Source organism: Salvelinus namaycush, chromosome 23 (assembly GCF_016432855.1).
Source record: "Salvelinus namaycush isolate Seneca chromosome 23, SaNama_1.0, whole genome shotgun sequence".
In the NCBI taxonomy this organism is placed as follows: domain Eukaryota; kingdom Metazoa; phylum Chordata; class Actinopteri; order Salmoniformes; family Salmonidae; genus Salvelinus; species Salvelinus namaycush.
Window position 1 is genome coordinate 19,705,198 of NC_052329.1, and position 19,340 is coordinate 19,724,537.

Genomic DNA, 19,340 nt, shown 5'->3' on the forward strand with positions numbered 1-19,340 from the left:
AATAATGGTCTGGGGCTGTTTTCCATGGTTTGGGCTAGGCACCTTAGTTCCAGTAAAGGGAAATCTTAATGCTTACAGCGTACAATGACATTCTAGACAATTCTGTGCTTCCAACTTTGTGGCAACAGTTTGGGGAAGGCGCTTTCCACTTTCAGCACGACAATGCCCCTGTGCACAAAGCGAGGTCCATACAGAAAAGTTTTGTCGATCGGTGTGGAAGAACTTGACTGGCCTGCACAGAGCCCTGACCTCAACCCCATCGAACATCTTTGGGATGAATTGGAAAACCTCACTAATGCTCTTGTGGTTGAATGGAAGCAAGTCCCTGCAGCAATGTTCCAACATCTAGTGGAAAGCCTTCCCAGAAGAGTGGAAGCTGTTATAGCAGCAAATGGGGGTCCAACTCCATATTAATGCTCATGCATTTGGAATGGGATGTTCTACGAGCAGGTGTCCACATACTTTTGGCAATCTAGTGTATTTCACAAATTGCTACACTGCGTAATGATTGTATGAGCATGTTTAATGACCATTTAAAATCTAATTTCAACTGATTGAAATGAGTTGAGCAAGTGTTACAATTGTTTCATATTGTTATGTAATTTTGTTAATTGTTATTCATGTTAATTGTAGGCATGGTCTGTAGCACATTTTCATTTGTTGAATGAAACTTGAACTAATGTTACAAAGTTTACTGTTTGGATTTTGGAAGTGTTGAAGTATGCATAAGAATTATGCAGACTTCAACACAATAAAGAATTTGAAAACTGAAGGCCTAAAGTGTTGGTTGTTCTTAACATCTTGGGTATTTTGCCATTGTGGCATAGGGATGGTCTTCATTGAATGTTGCTTTCATTACAATCTGATTTCAAGGGAGTTAAGGAATTTGTCATGAGCAATACAAATACTCCATTTAGTAATGTGTTGAGTTGCCATGGCAGATAAAATATTTATTAAAATAAATTATCAAATTATAAAAATAGATTATCATTTTGTATACTTCTTGGGTCAATAAAAAATTATCTTGGTCTCCCAGGTGAGACCGGGCTAGCGTCTCCTGTATGGTAAGAGGACATTCTGTTCAGGTCTGTGCTTTGAACTGGATCTGCCTGTCTGCATGGCCATTTGGATCAGTGATTGGGGCCTGGCCAAAAAGCTCTTTCATCAAGATGCTCTTCTTGCTGCGGACTACGCCATCTTCCGGTTGAGGGTCCATGGTGTCACGCCTTTGGCACTTCTCTGCTGGTAGAGTGACAGAGGGCTCATACGCTCTAGACCCCAGGTTCTCCACCCTGGCCTGGCTCTTGATGTATTTAGGAGGGCTTTTTCTCAGGCTTTGGCTATGGCTGGCATAGGCAGGCTTCCCACTGTGTAGGTTCTGGATGGTTTCTTTGAATGTGTAGAGGCGCTTGGTCCTGGGAGGGGATTCGAGGGCCTTGTTGGCACGTTCTGTATTCAGAAAGTCATCCAGAGTGTACCGGACCTGGCTTTCAAATGGCTCTGTTTGCTCTCCTTCTGAAGCCTTCAGGGAACTCTCTGCCTCCTCTGCAATGCAATACTCCTCACCCTGAAGTTGTGGATCCTCCTTGTCATAATCACCATGCAGCTCTCCATCATCTGTTGATAAATAGGATAGTTGCTTGCACTTAAAAAAAAAAATTGGGGCCATCATTTTCTTGTTTTTTTTTGGGATATAACATGACACAGGAACGGTTATTTCAGTCCTGTTATTTACTATGATACGTGAGCTTTAATTAGTCCCAATGTTTGGGAGTTTTTTGTGTTTGCTCTCTTGTTTGCATATACTCTGTGACTGGAGAGTACATACTGGACACTTCAGAATCTAATTTAACCATTTCTTTCCTCAATATCCCCTTAACTTTGCATCTGTTTATTGGTAGTCCCAATAGGCTGTAGTAAAGTTGAAAAAATCCTTACCAGCAAAGTGTTCATTATCGTATGATCCTCTGTCATCCACTAACGTGTCTGCTGTGTCACTTCTGTCTGGGAAGCCGATTGCAAAGGACTCCTGAAAAAAAAAAAACAGATGTCAACTTTACACTGGAACTCAATACACAAACTTTTATCAAGGAGTTAATATATACACTGCTCAAAAAAATAAAGGGAACGCTTAAACAACACAATGTAACTCCAAGTCAATCACACTTCTGTGAAATCAAACTGTCCACTTAGGAAGCAACACTGATTGACAATAAATTTCACATGCTGTTGTGCAAATGGAATAGACAACAAGTGGAAATTATAGGCAATTAGCAAGACACCCCCAATAAAGGAGTGGTTCTGCAGGTGGTGACCACAGACCACTTCTCAGTTCCTATGCTTCCTGGCTGATGTTTTGGTCACTTTTGAATGCTGGCGGTGCTTTCACTCTAGTGGTAGCATGAGACGGAGTCTACAACCCACACAAGTGGCTCAGGTAGTGCAGCTCATCCAGGATGGCACATCAATGCGAGCTGTGGCAAGAAGGTTTGCTGTGTCTGTCAGCGTAGTGTCCAGAGCATGGAGGCGCTACCAGGAGACAGGCCAGTACATCAGGAGACGTGGAGGAGGCCGTAGGAGGGCAACAACCCAGCAGCAGGACCGCTACCTCCGCCTTTGTGCAAGAAGGAGCAGGAGGAGCACTGCCAGAGCCCTGCAAAATGACCTCCAGCAGGCCACAAATGTGCATGTGTCTGCTCAAACGGTCAGAAACAGACTCCATGAGGGTGGTATGAGGGCCCGACGTCCACAGGTGGGGGTTGTGCTTACAGCCCAACACCGTGCAGGACGTTTGGCATTTGCCAGAGAACACCAAGATTGGCAAATTCGCCACTGGCGCCCTGTGCTCTTCACAGATGAAAGCAGGTTCACACTGAGCACATGTGACAGACGTGACAGTCTGGAGACGCTGTGGAGAACGTTCTGCTGCCTGCAACATCCTCCAGCATGACCGGTTTGGCGGTGGGTCAGTCATGGTGTGGGGTGGCATTTCTTTGGGGGGCCGCACAGCCCTCCATGGGCTCGCCAGAGGTAGTCTGACTGCCATTAGGTACCGAGATGAGATCCTCAGACCCCTTGTGAGACCATATGCTGGTGCGGTTGGCCCTGGGTTCCTCCTAATGTAAGACAATGCTAGACCTCATGTGGCTGGAGTGTGTCAGCAGTTCCTGCAAGAGGAAGGCATTGATGCTATGGACTGGCCCGCCCGTTCCCCAGACCTGAATCCAATTGAGCACATCTGGGACATCATGTCTCGCTCCATCCACCAACGCCACGTTGCACCACAGACTGTCCAGGAGTTGGCGGATGCTTTAGTCCAGGTCTGGGAGGAGATCCCTCAGGAGACCATCCGCCACCTCATCAGGAGCATGCCCAGGCGTTGTAGGGAGGTCATACAGGCACGTGGAGGCCACACACACTACTGAGCCTCATTTTGACTTGTTTTAAGGACATTACATCAAAGTTGGATCAGCCTGTAGTGTGGTTTTCCACTTTAATTTTGAGTGTGACTCCAAATCCAGACCTCCATGGGTTGATAAATTTGATTTCCATTGATAATTTTTGTGTGATTTTGTTGTCAGCACATTCAACTATGTAAAGAAAAAAGTATTTAATAAGAATAGTTCATTCATTCAGATCTAGGATGTGTTATTTTAGTGTTCCCTTTATTTTTTTGAGCAGTGTATAATAATAATAATATTTATCTGTCAATATTGAATACATTTTTTATTTACCGTTACCCATTTAAACAGCTTTCTGCAGAGAACGAGAGAGAGAAGGAAACTCATTTACATACCCAGCTCAAACTCTTCTGCTTCTCCAACTTCAGATGCTGGAGTGAACAGGCATATTCTAGTTCAAATTGGCACAGAGCCTCGATGGGGAGAGAGGATAAATCATTTGAACAGATTTAGTTTAGTTTTAGTTTAGTTTCTCTTGCTCCTGTTAATGGCAAAATATATTAATCCTCAAGTTAAAAAAAATATCTGATCTGGATCATGGGTTGAACATGTTAAAAGTAACTCATAATGTCTTTGTACCTTTTCTGTTCCAGCCTTTTGGAAATCTATGTGAGTAGATATTGTGGATCTCCAATTCTCTCTCTCTTTCCTATATTTCGTGTTAAATGCAACAGTAAGCCATTTCTCAAGAATGGAATATGTACAATAAATGTTCATTTCTCAAATGTAGTGTTATCATCCTGATATCTATTACCAGGCAGGTTTATAAGTTGCCTGATGACTCAAACTGAATTTGTCCGCTGCACTTATGTTCGCTACATACTTCAGTCTGAAACTGCCATCTTTTAAGTCGTTTGTGGGGATGTCAAAATGAGGGGTGTTGTACAAAACAAAGTAATCAGCGATTGGATCATCTTTAACCAATTAGAGTATCAAAGCCAATTATGAATTTTCAAAACGCAGTTTACCCATGTGTGTTCTGGCTCTGGTCCAACCCATCGTTTTCTGGGACCAATTAGAATGGTTATAATGTATTTACATTATATAAATCGTCGGGGAGGTACTCAGATCCAGATTCATTGCGATGAAAAAACTAACTTCCATGGGCGTGGTGTAGCGTTTGGGTAGCCAGGCAAGTTTGGGAAAATGGGTATTTTACTTCAACCTTCAATTATGCCTTCAGAAATATAGCTGTATTAGACTCCCTCTTGTGTTTACATTGCAGTACTGCGAGTTAAATCACATTACCATTCTTTCAAACAACAGTACTGTTCCAAATCTACTAAGATCTGACTGATTGTACAAAACATTTCTGAACACCTGCTCTTTCCATGACATAGACTGACCTGGTGGGGGCATATTAGGAAGGTATTTCTAATGTTTTTTACACTGTATGTTGCTGCTCTCAAGTTCTTTATAAACTTACTTTGATTTTTTTGGTCAACAGATTGATCTGTGCCTGGAGGTAATCAGACAGCTCTCTGGCTTCATTGGTCTTCCTTGTTTCTGTGGCAAGATGGTGATTGAAGGATATCGGGCTCAGCTCAAGATTCCTTTCTAAGTCCTGCAACACAATTTATTTACATTTCACTACAGATATAACATTGTGGTACTATGTGTACAGTATCAATCTAGCATAACTGTGTTGACCCTGTCCACCTATATTGGTCTCCCCATAGAAGACCAATACAAATAGACAGAGTTGAAAACCCAATCACTTTCAATACAAACATCCACCTGGCCTGTGAACATTTATTTAACCCTCATTTTACCAGGTAAGTTGACCGAGAACACATTCTCAGTTACAGCAACAACCTGAGGAATAGTTACAGGGGAGAGGAGGGGGCTCAATGAGCCAATTGTAAACTGGGGATGATTAGGTGATCATGATAGTATGAAGGCCAGATTGGGAATTTAGCCAGGACACCAGGGTTAACACACTTACTCTTACGATAAGTGCCATGGGATGTCAGGACACCCGTTTAACGTCCCATCTGAAAGACAGCACTCTACACAGGGCAATGTCCCCAATCACTGCCCTGGGGCATTGGAATATTATTTTTAGACCAGAGGAAAGGGTACCTCCCACTGGCCCTCCAACACCACATCCAGCAGCATCTGGTATCCCATCCAGGACCAACCCGGCTTAGCTTCAGAAGCAAGACAGCAGTGGGATGCAGGGTGCTGCTGGAGTCAGCCCTGCCATGTGAGTGCATGTACTGTACCTGTATCCTCTTGTTCTTCCTGTGTAGGTCCACAGTGATCAGGGCCAGCCTATGGCTCAGCTCTTCCCTCTCTACCAGGCTGCGGTCCTTGCTGAGCAGCTGCAGCCGGTGCAGAGCGTCCTTGGTGCGCAGCAGCTCCTCCTCTGTGCCCCTCAGACGCCTGGATAGACAGTTGCGGCGGTTGCGGGCTTTACGCTGGAGCTCCTGCAGAGCGCGCACCTCGTTGCCGTGCTTGGCCAGAACCTGACGGTGTGGGTGGGTGCAAAACATTATGACCTTAGCCAATGCTACAAGATCAGATTATTGTTGTTAGCTGATAATGAGTTTGTTATAGCTGTGTTATAAATCAATTATTCAAGCCCAATTTTCTTTTAGTGCAGCATACCTGGGGAAGGCCACTCTGTGAATCCTGGAAGCGCTGTAGCGCCACCGTCTGGCGGCCCTGGAGCTGTTTTAGCAACTTGTTCTCTGTGGCGACACCACTCAGCTGCTGCTGTAGCTCCCACAATTGGCTGTTGAGTTCCTTGATGTGGTGCCTGTGGGCAGAACTGATGCGCTGGTTTGAGCCCTGCAGGGGCTTGATTGGAGGGAAGCGAGAGGCCTTGTGGTTCCTTGAAAGAGTGTTTTTCTTCTTTTTGCACCACTGCCCTCCCTTGTTTTGAGCTGAGAGGAAAAAGGCACCTAAGTGTGATGCTTACATGGGAATATGCTGCAAACCATCTCGGCCTATAGGCCTACACTTATGTCATTATAGGTAGACTGTCTGTAGTAATGAGAAGATATGTAATATCAGATTGATATCACATACTTCGTGCTTTCGCTGTCTTCGTGCTTAGACCTGGCTTCTTGTTTGGTGAGAGGGAAAGGGTCCTATTTGCAGTAGTGTCAGCCTCCTCCTTGTAGTCTGACTGGGTGCATGACCCCTGAGAGTCTTCCCTGCTGCCGGTCCTACTGCTGTATCCCTTGCTTGACCTGGAGGAGGTGGACTGGCCTGAGGAACAGCTTGAGTCTGCATCGCCTGCACCCACTTCATAGTTTGCATTGTCCTGCTGCACTATGCCTCTGCTGTGGTGTCTCAGCCTCAGAGACATGTCTCCCCCAAAGATAAGCCCGCACCAGTTTCTGTAATATAGTAGACAGATATCCAATGAGCTGGAGTAGTTAATTTAGCCACACTGTATGTGAAATTATAAGAACCAAAACAATCTATACTTTCAACTATAGCCTACTTACATTCATTAATAGTTTAATACATTTAGCTAATCTAACGTTATCTAGCTAGGTCTAGAAGACAGAGAGTGACAGACATTCTTGCCTTGATAGAAATCTTTCCTGACTTCAACTATTCTACAAAGCTAACAACCATGCCTAATAATTCCCCATGCCAATGCTATCATTACATTAAATTATTTTTTAAAAACTAAATGTTTTTTCCCCCCATTAACTTGCATTCAGTTAAGTTATTATGTATCTTCATGAGCAAGAGAGTCATTGACAGATTATGTTGTTGGCTGGCTGTCTCTGAAATTGTATTTTGGGTTGCCGTAAAAACAAGCGTTCTCATTGAATAGGACGATGGGAAATGTAGTTTTCTGGCTACTAAGCGCTTAATACATTCGGATTATATGAGCAAATCATAGGCAAGGAATGTTATTACATTCCTTAATCATGGGAAATTTCTTAGAACTGACTGCTTTTGGGAGAATTAAAGACCACACCATCCTAATTTGTATATAAACTAATTGTTTTTTAGTAAAACAATTACATTAGACTTCGTTTGCAATTGTTTAAAAAAAATAAACTTTCAGTATATACTACAACAACAAAAATATACATTAGCCTATAATAAGTTAAACAAATAAAGATGTGCCCTGTAGATTTACAACAACAAAAAAACTGTTAAGCCTATAGATAATCATGGTCCAACAATATGCATACATTTCAACTGCCCGCTTTAACTCTTGGTTTTATTTTCACTAGTTGCTCTGTTGGTCAGTGGCTATTTCTGTCGATATATGCACGTTGCATGTCGCTGCAAACGAACTTTGTGGTCCCCATACCGACAGACAGCTCAAGTTGCCAATCACTCGGTCAGCGCTGCACCCATAAAACCTGGCCCACCAATCCTGCGGTGATGGAGGGTTTGGGGACAAAAATAGCCTCAGTGGTGTGGCTTGTGTTCGCAGAGTAATGTCCTGGGTACGCTATACTATTAAGGGAGGCAGCCTGTATCTTTAATAACCCACGTTAGTACCTCATTCTACAGAACACGTCGTAACAAAATGGTTATAAAAGTATTTCTAGCTTCTTCATCAGGATCGACAGCGGTAAGCATTTACCCGAGTCTTTGTTATTAAATGCAAAATTAACTTTGTTGGCCGGTTTCCCATGACTATTGTTCAGCTCTTAGTACATGCATTTATGTAACTGGCAAACAGATTCAAATCGGTTTAGGTTATTATAGGCCTAGGCAATTTAGCGGTTTGTCAACTTTTAGTACCGTTATTTGGTCTAACTTCTCAGTTGAGGAGCACTAGGACAACTCGAGTTTCCTTATATATCTCGACCGTCGCTGAGATCACATGCCAAACCTGCAATAGCAATCTGTTGAAAATTAATCACCATGCATTCACTTGCAGAACATTCTGGAATATATTTGGATTACTTCAAACCTAATCTACAATATCAAAGAATATATATGATATGTGAACTGATTCTTTGTCCAGAAAATATAAAACAAAAAGTAAAACGGTTTCCTTAATGTATCAGTGTCTTCTACTCTGCTCTCCCCAACCTAATGATAGAAAAAAGCAGACAAACATGATCTCATAAAGAAGAAGCCTATCTATACTGTGTTGTCTGTCTGTACACCTGTGTGATGGTCCAGATCAAAAAGAAGCAACAGGATGTGCTTGGGTTCCTGGAGGCCCTGAAAGTGGATTACGCTCCATTGGACATTGCCTGCAATGAGGACAACCGCATGTGGATGAGGGAAAATGTCCCTGTGGAGAAAAAGCCCACCAACGGGATCCCCCTACCCCCTCAGATCTTCAATGAAGAGAGCTACTGTGGGGTGAGCATAACAAGATCATGTAGAAGGTGTGGTAACTAATAGGCCAGGTAAAGCTGGGGAGAAAATGTCCATTAAAATGCTGAGAGAACGATTAGAGACTAAACTGAAATGTCTCATATGTCTTTTACCACAGGACTACGAGACATTCTTTGACGCTAAAGAAGACAATGCAGTGTTTGCCTTCCTGGGTCTGCCACCTCCTCCAGGATCCAAGGTTGGAATTCAACTTTCACTTACTTTTCTAAAATGAAAATTATGTTTATATAGCTTTTGAGTTTAAGATTACAACAACACAACCTGTTTTCCACTCAAGGGATTTTATAATGCAAATAAACTCAGCAAAAAATGGTTCACTTCCATGTCAGGCTGTTTTAATGTTTATTTAGCTGAAATTCTCAGCCATGTATTGTTCTAGTTTGTTTTTGCTCAGACATGGCTGCTTACACTCCATACTGTATATCATATTCATTTGGAGGGCAAGCAGGAGTTAGTGAGGTTAATTGTGTGAGAGGGATACGATGTGACATGTATGCTACGCTAGTTGAGGATGATGCAACTGTGTTAAACAACCTGACAATTTTCCTGGGTGCAGGAAGCGAAAGAGGCTGAAAAGGCATTTATCCTTGAGAATGGGCCTGTTGAAAATGGGACTGTTGAGAATGAGACCGTTGAGAACGGAACTGATGATGCTGAGGATGAAGAGAACCTTGAAGCTGAGGAGGTTGAGGAGGAGAACCTTGATGATGACTCACTAGTAATGCCTTTCTTTTATCCCCTCAGTCCCTGTCTCACCTTTACCATTTCTCCCTCGGTTTCCTCCCATCCAGCATAACCTTAACCATTTCTCCAGTTAACTCCTGTTGGTTTCATTTTCCATTGACAATTACCAAGTAACCAGTAATGTTGCTAATCCTCTCATTGCATGGATGAGTGTCAATTTAGAGTTGGTTTAAGCACAGTGTAACCATCTCTCATTAATTAACGTGTACATTTCTCACTTTAATAGTTTTTCATTGTGTTTATATTTCATCTGTAGTTTTTGCAAAGCATATAAAGTGCTTATAATAATTTCTATGATATTATATATATGATTTCTATTCAATAGATAGCAGATGATTGGGAATCAGGTCATTCTTTTTCAAATTAATAATTTGTATAATAGGATTGTTCTTACAGAAGAGCATGCTGATGCTGTTGTAAAAAATGATGATATGAACAATTATATGGAGATTTTTTATTTTTTTAAGTACATCAGGCAAACTTAAACTTCTCAACTCACTTTGGGATGCTGCCAAACCGGAGAGATTTACCTGGTGCATGAGCATCACAGAGAAAGGAATTGTTTCTGTTTTTCAAGGAGGGGGCCAGGGACAGCAGATAAATATTGCCCAGCGGAACCTGTGATTTTCCTATAATAAATCCCACTGGCTTTTAGATGGTGTGGTTTCCAGAAGAGTGCAAATTGAGCTGGACCAACTTCATGGGTATTTCTGGGAAATGAGTGCAGCCGCCCTCTGCTTTCGCTGTTCTCCAGAGTACCAGGCCAGTTTATTTTCCATTTAAGTTGCGATGTTGAGGTAATGACAGTTATTTTATTGATACTGTTGACTGTACTGATTTAGCTGGCTTCCGGCAGTGTGATAATATGCAGTCTTCCTTGCTACACTATACATCATTGCGAATCTCTCATTTCTCTCCACAGCACAATATACTGATATTCATCATCTTGCAACCATATGTAATTTCCCTTCATTTATTCATGCATTTTTCTTTACTCAGAGGAGCTGCTGATCCTGATGCCTTACTCTGTGATGTCTTTGAACATGAGACTCCAGCAGTAGGGCTGCTCCCCTCTTGGTGTTTGATGTGTGCCCATGACAGCTGCTGTGTCATTCCTATTCTAACACATCGTTTTTTCCCCCTTGATGGCACATTGTTGTTTTCACTCTAGAAAAGAGAGGTTCCGATGGAGGAGTTCAATGGAGATGAACACACAGATGAGGTGGAAGCAGAGGTGGGAGGAGAAACAGGAGAGGAGGCAGCAGAAGAGGCCGCAGAAGAAGACGCCGCCGCAGAAGAGAAGGTGGCAAAGGAGGAGGAGGAGGAGGTGGTCGAAAACACAGAGGAAGCCGCAGAAGACACTGTAATTGGCTCCCAGAATCCCGTGCTGTGGCATCTCCTCTCCTCCATCTCTTTAATATGGTCTTTTCCTCTACCTCAGGGTTTTGTTTCCCTCGAGCTCTTGTTGTCTTATTCTCCTTCTCAACTCTGGACCATACTAACCCACCCCACTGTTATATTGACTGTCCCATAACTGTTTCAATTGACTGTTCTGTAGCTGTTTCTATTGACTGTTCTATTATTCTTTCGATCTGTTGGATGTTTAACCACTTTTCTGTTCTGGAGCAGTTAACTGTAATCTCTTTGTTGGCTGTTTTGTATTTCTGTTTTAATTGACTCCATTTGCAGCCTTTGTGTCGTCATTGTTCTTGATTTTCCTTGATATGTACTATGTTCTTTGTTCCACATCAATGTCTAGGTGTGTATGTATAGTATGTCAAAAATCAAATCAAATTTTATTGGTCACATACACATGGTTAGCAGATGTTAATGCAAGTGTAGCGAAATACTTGTGCTTCTAGTTCCGACCATGCAGTAATACACATACACATACATGTGTCTCCATGTCTAGGTGTGTATGTGTAGTATGTGTCTCCATGTCTAGGTGTGTATGTGTAGTTCTACTGTCCATCCATGTCTAGGTGTGTATGTGTAGTTCTACTGTCCATCCATGTCTAGGTGTGTATGTGTAGTTCTACTGTCCATCCATGTCTAGGTGTGTATGTGTAGTTCTACTGTCCATCCATGTCTAGGTGTGTATGTGTAGTTCTACTGTCCATCCATGTCTAGGTGTGTATGTGTAGTTCTACTGTCCATCCATGTCTAGGTGTGTATGTGTAGTTCTACTGTCCATCCATGTCTAGGTATGTATGTGTAGTTCTACTGTCCATCCATGTCTAGGTGTGTATGTGCAGTTCTACTGTCCATCCATGTCTAGGTGTGTATGTGTAGTTCTACTGTCCATCCATGTCTAGGTGTGTATGTGTAGTTCTACTGTCCATCCATGTCTAGGTGTGTATGTGTAGTTCTACTGTCCATCCATGTCTAGGTGTGTATGTGTAGTTCTACTGTCCATCCATGTCTAGGTGTGTAAGTGTTGGTGGGGGTCCTCTGGAAATCCCAACATGTTCTTCAATGTGCCTGATCTGTGAGATCTGTTCAAGTTGCACAACCTCCCATGTATAAGTGTCTCATTCAAGTTTGAGGAGAGGTTCTCTGTTTCCCATATGCCTCCTTGAGGTCATGCTTTCATTGTAAAGATACTGATACACAATTTTTTCTATTTTCTCCTTTTTCTGTCAGAAGGCCCCCGTGAAGCAGGAAGAAGCCCAGGTAAAGTGTTTTTACATTTCTGAAAAGTATTGAAATCAAATACAAATTTGGGAGTCCTGTTTCAGTCTCACTCTTTTTCTTTCTTATCCGAAACAGGAAGAAGTAGAGGATGAGGAGGCTAAGGTAACAGGCGACACTGTCCACCGGAGTAATGACTGATATGAAGGGCATTGTCATTAATAACAACAGCCACTGCTCTCTGTATTGTGCCATCTGCCCCACTAAAAAACGCTCTTAGCCTGGATCCAATAGACCTGACACATGGTTCCATACTACAGTACATTGCACCTTTATTTAACTTTAATATTCTGGAATAAAGTAAATTATTATCTTGTATATATTTTAGTCATTCAACTATTCTCAACAAAGCATATACATGTAGGTCTAAAAGGGAAATAAGCATGTTAGGTCTAAGTTTTCCTGGCCATAGTCACTGATTATAAATCAGTACTATGAAGTTTCTCTGCCAATGCCCAGGCCCAGCTATGTCTGCTAGCCATTGTAACAAAACATGATTACGTCATACATGCTTAATAACATGCTATCTGTATACACTTGCAAAGTTTCCCAACTCAACAGCAGCTTAATTCATTAATAAATGTTTTTATTGTGACTTGAAAGCTGTATTGAGAATGGTAAATGTTATATGAAGGCAAAAGCCTGACTGATCAGAAAAGGTCAAATATCACATTCTTTTAATGTCTCATACCACTGTTGTGTTCTGTTGGGTTCAGAAGTGCCTCAGAAGCGATTGCTGGTATTGTGCAATGCTGGTATTGAATACAATGTGCTGTGGCACAAACAAACAGACGCAGAGTAAACCAAGACGTGTTCGTGTTACCCAGGGCACTGTTGTTCTCTACAGAGTGAACCACTATAAACTCGTTATTGATAAGATATAAAGTTATATGCTATTGAATAAGTTCAACTGAATATATCCATCAGTATTTATGTGCAATGTGTCAATAGATATCAAAGCACTTGTGATGTTATTGGATTGTAGTAATAATCAATTTGTTAAAATCTCTATTTCCTAGTTCCAGTAACCTGGTGAAAGCTAGCGAGTTGATCCAAAGCTAATCACTGCTATTCGTTGTTTTAGGGAGAAGACGATCACCCGGTTTCTGAGGTAGATCTACTTTGAATGTTCTATAGCTGTAGTGTTCAGTCCTTAAATCGTATTCATTATATACTGTAGTGCCAATGTCTGTGCTAAGGGCCTTGGGTGTTCAGTTTTAATGTGTTTGTTTGCATCCTTGTGATTGTGATCTATATCCGACATCCAGACAACTATCCTCACATTCTTCTTTGTTGTAGCTTTTCTTGTGCAATGTTGAATGCTTGAAACCCCTCTTCCTTCGAAGTCCCATGACTTACAACTCCAGATCCATTATTGTTGTTTTTGCCCCCGTCCCATTTTCCACAGGTCTGCTGTGGAGGGATTGCTGTATGTTCGGATGCATTTCATCTTAATCCTTGACACAGTTTTAGAACACTACTGATTTGTTCTATGACATGCCACCTTAGAGATATAATCATTAGATACCCTAGTCAATAACATTCATATTTGTCATTTGATAAGATATTTTTATGATTGTATTTAGAAATATATCATGCTCGTTTAGCTGCTACTCTGTTTAGTGTCTACATTGAAAGATATCTTGTATAAGTAGTTAAAACAGATACAGTAACAAGGATTGTACGTCTAAATAAATCCAATAAAGTCACATAAAGATAATTACGTTTATCTAAATATTTTAGGGCTCCAGCTTGGTTCATGTTGAATCATGCATGTAAAGCTATTTGCAAGAGGGTCTCCTCCAGCATCTCCTTGTACCTCCTCCACACATTGACCCCTCCCCCCTTTGCCCTTTCCCCCATCTCTTGGTTTGGTTTTCCAGGGAGAAGAGGATTTGGGGTCGGAGGTAACTGGGTGTCTGCGGCTGTGAATTTATCCGGTTGTTCCCTTAGTCACCAGCTGTGTGGGTTTGTCTGGCAGAGATCAGAAGGCTTTGTGTGATCTATCTGCCGTTTGCCCCTCATCCGTAGCCTGTGTTCACTCCCTCCGAACCTCTGTCTGTCTGTCTCCCCTCTCTTTTAGCCTTCTTCCTCATTTCTTCCCTAGTCCTGTAGCTGCTTCCTTCCTGCCAGCCTGAACTATCCCTGTAGATTCCATTAAAAAAATAACGGACTTTTCCTATAGCGCATGCCTCTGGTGTCACTTCTGACCTCTCCATTCACACCACTGACACTTAATCTCATTCTTTCTAGGAGGAAGAAGAGCTGCGACAGCTTGAGGTAGATTGATATGTGTTTTTAAACTACATTCGTCCCCCCTCTACCTCTCCACCATTCTATCAATGCTGCTTTTCTTGCTTCCAAATCTTGCAGAGTTTATTCAGCATTCCTTCAATTTCCTCCTCCACTACTTTTTATGTAGATTAAAACAAACCTATCTCACCGACGTATGGCATCTGAACAGACTGTAGCCCTTACTGTATATCTTTAGCCCTCTCACTCATTCCAGATAATGATATCTCAATCGTTGGATGAGCAACATGGTAACTCTGGTAGCCATCAGAACACAGACCATGATAGAGAAACCCAACATTGTCATTCATACTGATTTTAGAATAGTCCTCTCTCTCTCTCTCTCTCTCTCTTTCTCTCTCTCTCTCTCTCTCTCTCTCTCTCTCTCTCTTTCTCTCTTTCTCTCTCTCTCTCTCTCTCTCTTTCTGTCTCTCTCCCTCCCTCTGTCTCTCTCCCTCTCTGTCTCTCTCTCTCTCTCTCTCTCTCACACACACACACACACACACACACACACTGCTTTTTGCTCTCTCTCCCTCGGCTCTGTTCTTTCTCCCCTTTCTTTCTCTCCTCCACCTCCTATACCTTCATTGCAGGAGCAAGAAGAGTCAGTCAATGAGGTTGAGATAGTTTCCTCTGGTTGTAATTTGTGGCATCTTCTGTGGATCTTAGATTGGAAACACCCTTTCTCTATCTATCTCTATCTCTCTATTTGTCTCTGCTTCTGCATGGGTGGTGGTCTCTGTGGTATAGATAACTGATGGTGTGCAGCATGACAGACACAACATCGCGAACACAGTCATTCGGTACACTTATGCCATAAGTGGCATTATTATTATTATAATTATAATTATTATTATTATTATTACCATAAGTCTTATGGTAATAATAATAATAGTGGGAACATTAAGTAGCACAGGGTTTTCCTCCCGCTTGTAGTCTCCTTAGTGACATGCCGTTTCACTTATCTCAAATATAGGCCGTTGTATCTCTTGCTTTTTAAATGCTCAAAACCCCTGATATCCCTATCCTTAGGAAGAAGAAGAGGCCCCCGAGGTATATTCTGGCTGTGCTCCCAGCCCATTGCATGGTGTGGCCCCTGACGTGGAGTAAATGGATCTTATGCATGACGCTACTCCTTCATATGTGGATTTAGTGTGGGTTTGTGAAGAGCTCTCTACTCTCTTATTCCCCAAGGCTGCCAGCATCACTCCTGTGCTATGCTGTCTTTAATTTTTGGAAATGATTGGATTTTCTCTGGACTCTGGTTCTGGTTTTGATGCAGTGTGACTGGGATGAGGTCATTGCCCATTGGTTTACGTGGAGGCTTTAGTATTCTGTAGCATTGTGCCAGTGGATGTTTCATAACAGGTGACATGCATCGTTTGGTGTCAAGATCTGCCTCTGTGCACATGATCACAAGTCTGACACATAGACATGCTTGTGAATTGGATCTTACGTTGTTGCATAGGGATCCCTAGTGACTTGACCAGAACTTGATGACAACCGGGATGTTTAAAAAGCCATTGGCATGGCTTCTCTTTCGGAGGAGAGTCTTGAGACTGAGTGTGGACAGGACAAGCACAGCAAAAGATGAATGACTGTTTGTTATTGTGCAATGCTCCCCCACAACAAGATCTTGGCAGTGTCAGATATGTTGCACCAGATTACACTGCTTTAAATAATTTGTTACTGTGGACATTATTTATCAAATCTTGAATACACAGCAAGCACTATATCCACAAGCAAGTTGTCCGTTACGTAGTCATTAAAAACAGTGAATTACTTGGTCACAGGACTAAATAATTGCACTGTATCACCTTTTTAAAATGTCACCCATAGCGTAAAGGCTATTTACCTTTGTAGAAATGTAGCTAATTGCATTAGAGCAACAACATGCTCAACACAACAGATGCACCTTGGAGTGAATGTGGTCTGATGATTTGTGAAGTATGCAGTGCCTTGCAGTTTCACATCGTATGACACCACCTCATAGAGGGCCTTGCTTAAAGGCCCACACTACTCTTACTACTTCACTGGCAGTTAAGGGAATGGTGCCTTATCCCTGTGGATAACTTGTTCCCTTGGCCTAAGTAATGGATATATTCCTAATGTCTTCCCATCCTCATCTCTCCTACCTGGTTTCTTGATGCCTCCCCTGGATTTTAATATGGTTTTACTCCCTTTTAACCCAACTATACACAATAACTTTTCCTTTCCCCCTCTGCTGGACCTCACCCCCCTTATGCAAAGGAGAAAGAAGAAAAAGTTCTCACCAGTGTTCACCTTGGTGCAAAGACTCTTGTTCCACTTTGAGAAGCCTTCTACTGAATATTCTACTGAATCTTTGTTATGGTTATTGATGATGATGACTGCCTTATCTGAATGAAATCAGTTTCTCCACTTCTCACTAATCTTTCTAAACTGTAATCAAGCACAGCTGAGTGATATCACTTAGCGCGCTTTGGAGTTAAACTACAGTTGGCTCTTATATTGATAGTACTGAGTGGGATATCTTGGTTCTCCTCTCTTCTTTTTTATTTTTATTTTTATTTAACCTTTATTTAACTAGAGAAGTCAGTTAAGAACAAATTCTTATTTACAATGACTTGCTTTACCTTGTCATCAACGTTGCCATTACTCACTTTTCTTTTCTCAGCAGGAAGAAGAGGACGAGTAGTTACAGCCAGGAAAGGTTTAGGATGTGATTTACTACTGCCCAGGTAAAATACACTTATTTATTGCTTAATTGGAATTCTCTTCTCTGCCACTGGGTGGCAGTATTAGAGCATGTAGTTTGCAGTGAACTGATGGCTGCACCTCATAAACATGTCTTCTTGTTACTGAATGTCTTTCTAGAGTAATTTAAAAAGAAAACTATTCAGTACATGTATTACTCTGTGCCTTTTTGACCTTTTTATCAAATGTCTTGTCATACTGGAATTATTAAACCATTGTATTGTTTAGTGCCATACATGTACCTAGGTTATAATCTGTTTGATATCATACAGATTACATATATCAATCCTAAAAAAAACACATAAACCAACCAGTGTAAAGTGAGGATATAATCCCTGTATGTAATGTACACTGTTGCTGTTATGTATTGGTAGCTGTGTGTTTTCATAAGTGTTCTGTCAGAGAAGCTAGAGAGAACAGAGCATTGGTCTATTTAACAGGGACTGTCACCAGTCTCTACACAAAAAGCTTTAGTGAGCACAGAATGCCTGAAGGATCCAAAGAACAATCATATAAAACTATATCTCATGAATTCTCGTTTCTTTTCCTGCGGCAGTGATGATGATAATAATAATCGTAATCTTCAAAGCCGCACTCATCTCCACTCTCAGTAGTGTAGGAAAAGACTGCTCTCTTCAGGAGATATTTGAGTTGATGAGAGGGAACAGCCTGAGACTTTGATCGGATGGCATAGCCCACCACACCCCCTCCCTGAAAAAAAACAACCTGTCACGCCCAGTTAGAGAAAGCAGTTAAGTGAGCTACTGAAGAGCTTCGGGAGGGACTGGCACTCAGGGAGGCATGGGCAGTTTGGGCACCATGGTGACTGGAAGCTTAGGACCCACAGCCACTAACAGCGGCGCATTGGTGACCTTTTTTTGTCTTCCAGCCTCGAGAGACCCCTTGTTCCGATCCTTCCTGACCCCCCCTGACCCCTCAGACCGTCCCACACCCATCCCACTACCCACGATGCCCCCACCTGCTCACTGGGAATGCACATGTCTCCCTGCTGGACCCTGCTGGCTGAAACCTGCCAATCCCACACTGTCTGTACGGCCTACCTATACTCCAGAGATAACCCCCTGTTTTACCAGATGTTTATATTGCGTAGGGGACTAGGACTAGAGAAGATGTGTTGCTGTACTTCATTTGTATAACGTTGTTAGTTTATGGTAGCTTCCATCCAGTGTGTAGCTCAATTACATAGTGTTATCAGTTTGTTTTATTCAGCAGCTTTTCTAATTGTACATACACAGTCATATGTTAAGCGTTTTAAAGATTTCAAACATACTTCTCATGTTTCAAATTGAAAATGGTAGTTTTATACCACAGTTTGTATAGGATGATGAGCATGTCACCAACAACAACTTAGCAGTCAATGACAGACAGCTATAAACCTGTGAGTATCTGAGTGAAGATCACTCTACTATGAACTGCAACCAGTGAATGGACTTATAATCTCAGCCTGAAACAGATCTATCAATGCAGTGCCTCTCACTTGATGCCAGCAAAGATGTTAGATCTATATGTGTGAATGCAACCCAGTGACTCTATGTCTCAATCCAACATGAGAAAGACCCTTGTGTAGTGTTTCCACTAGCTTTCATAGCCACAAAGTCAGATTCCACAAATTGCTTTTGGTCTTACTTTAAGGTTAGGGTTAAGCATAAGGTTAGCAGTGTGGTTGGGTTGGGTAAAATATTAATTGTAGAAATGGGCGGGGTTTAACCATAATTATGACTTTGTGGCTGTGACAATCCTCATGTAGCGTGCTTTATGACTGTGTTTGCAGCTACTGGACACCATTCACTGAACGTTACTATCTGCTGATCTACTGTGCACTTTGTTGAATGTAAAATTATGTGGATGACTAAGAGATCCCCCTAGATGTAAGAGAAGTGAAATGCCAATAAAGTTGAATGGTGTGAACAGCTCCCCATGGCCTATTATGTTCTATTTTCAATTCATTGGGTTTTATTTATAGATCCGTGTACAATGTTAGGGCTGGGCAGTGCAAGGTCAAGTCAGCAGGATGTAGGTCAGTGTAAAGCCTATCTCTGGGGACTCCAGAAAGAGGTATGG

General features: G+C 42.0%; 2 protein-coding genes across 27 annotated transcripts; one reads left to right on the plus strand and one right to left on the minus strand.

The window, feature by feature from the left end:
- Positions 1–928: 928 nt before the first annotated feature.
- LOC120018519 (lebercilin-like protein) lies at positions 929–6,777 on the minus strand. Its single transcript, XM_038961746.1, has 6 exons — positions 6,495–6,777; positions 6,072–6,349; positions 5,687–5,929; positions 3,797–3,874; positions 1,939–2,029; positions 929–1,617 (listed from the first exon to the last, which is right to left on the minus strand). The coding sequence occupies exons 1-6, from the start codon at positions 6,775–6,777 to the stop codon at positions 1,082–1,084; spliced, it is 1,509 nt and encodes a 502-aa protein (XP_038817674.1). The 3' UTR covers positions 929–1,081.
- Positions 6,778–7,816: 1,039 nt separating this feature from the next.
- LOC120018150 (SH3 domain-binding glutamic acid-rich protein-like) lies at positions 7,817–19,192 on the plus strand. 26 transcript variants are annotated; one of them, XR_005472180.1, is made up of 13 exons: positions 7,817–8,013; positions 8,574–8,759; positions 8,893–8,973; positions 9,352–9,513; positions 10,711–10,902; positions 12,183–12,212; positions 12,309–12,335; positions 13,315–13,341; positions 14,114–14,137; positions 14,484–14,510; positions 15,555–15,680; positions 17,179–17,242; positions 18,148–19,192. XR_005472180.1 is itself a non-coding variant. In XM_038961171.1 (13 exons), exons 1-12 carry the CDS (start codon positions 7,969–7,971, stop codon positions 17,197–17,199), a joined length of 843 nt encoding a protein of 280 aa, XP_038817099.1. In that variant the 5' UTR covers positions 7,818–7,968; the 3' UTR covers positions 17,200–17,242; positions 18,148–19,192. The 26 variants fall into 26 exon arrangements, 14 of the variants coding, with proteins under 14 accessions (XP_038817099.1, XP_038817100.1, XP_038817101.1 ...); XR_005472181.1 differs by having other exon boundaries at positions 17,182–17,242; XR_005472179.1 differs by having other exon boundaries at positions 15,555–15,676.
- The last annotated feature ends 148 nt before the right edge of the window (positions 19,193–19,340 follow it).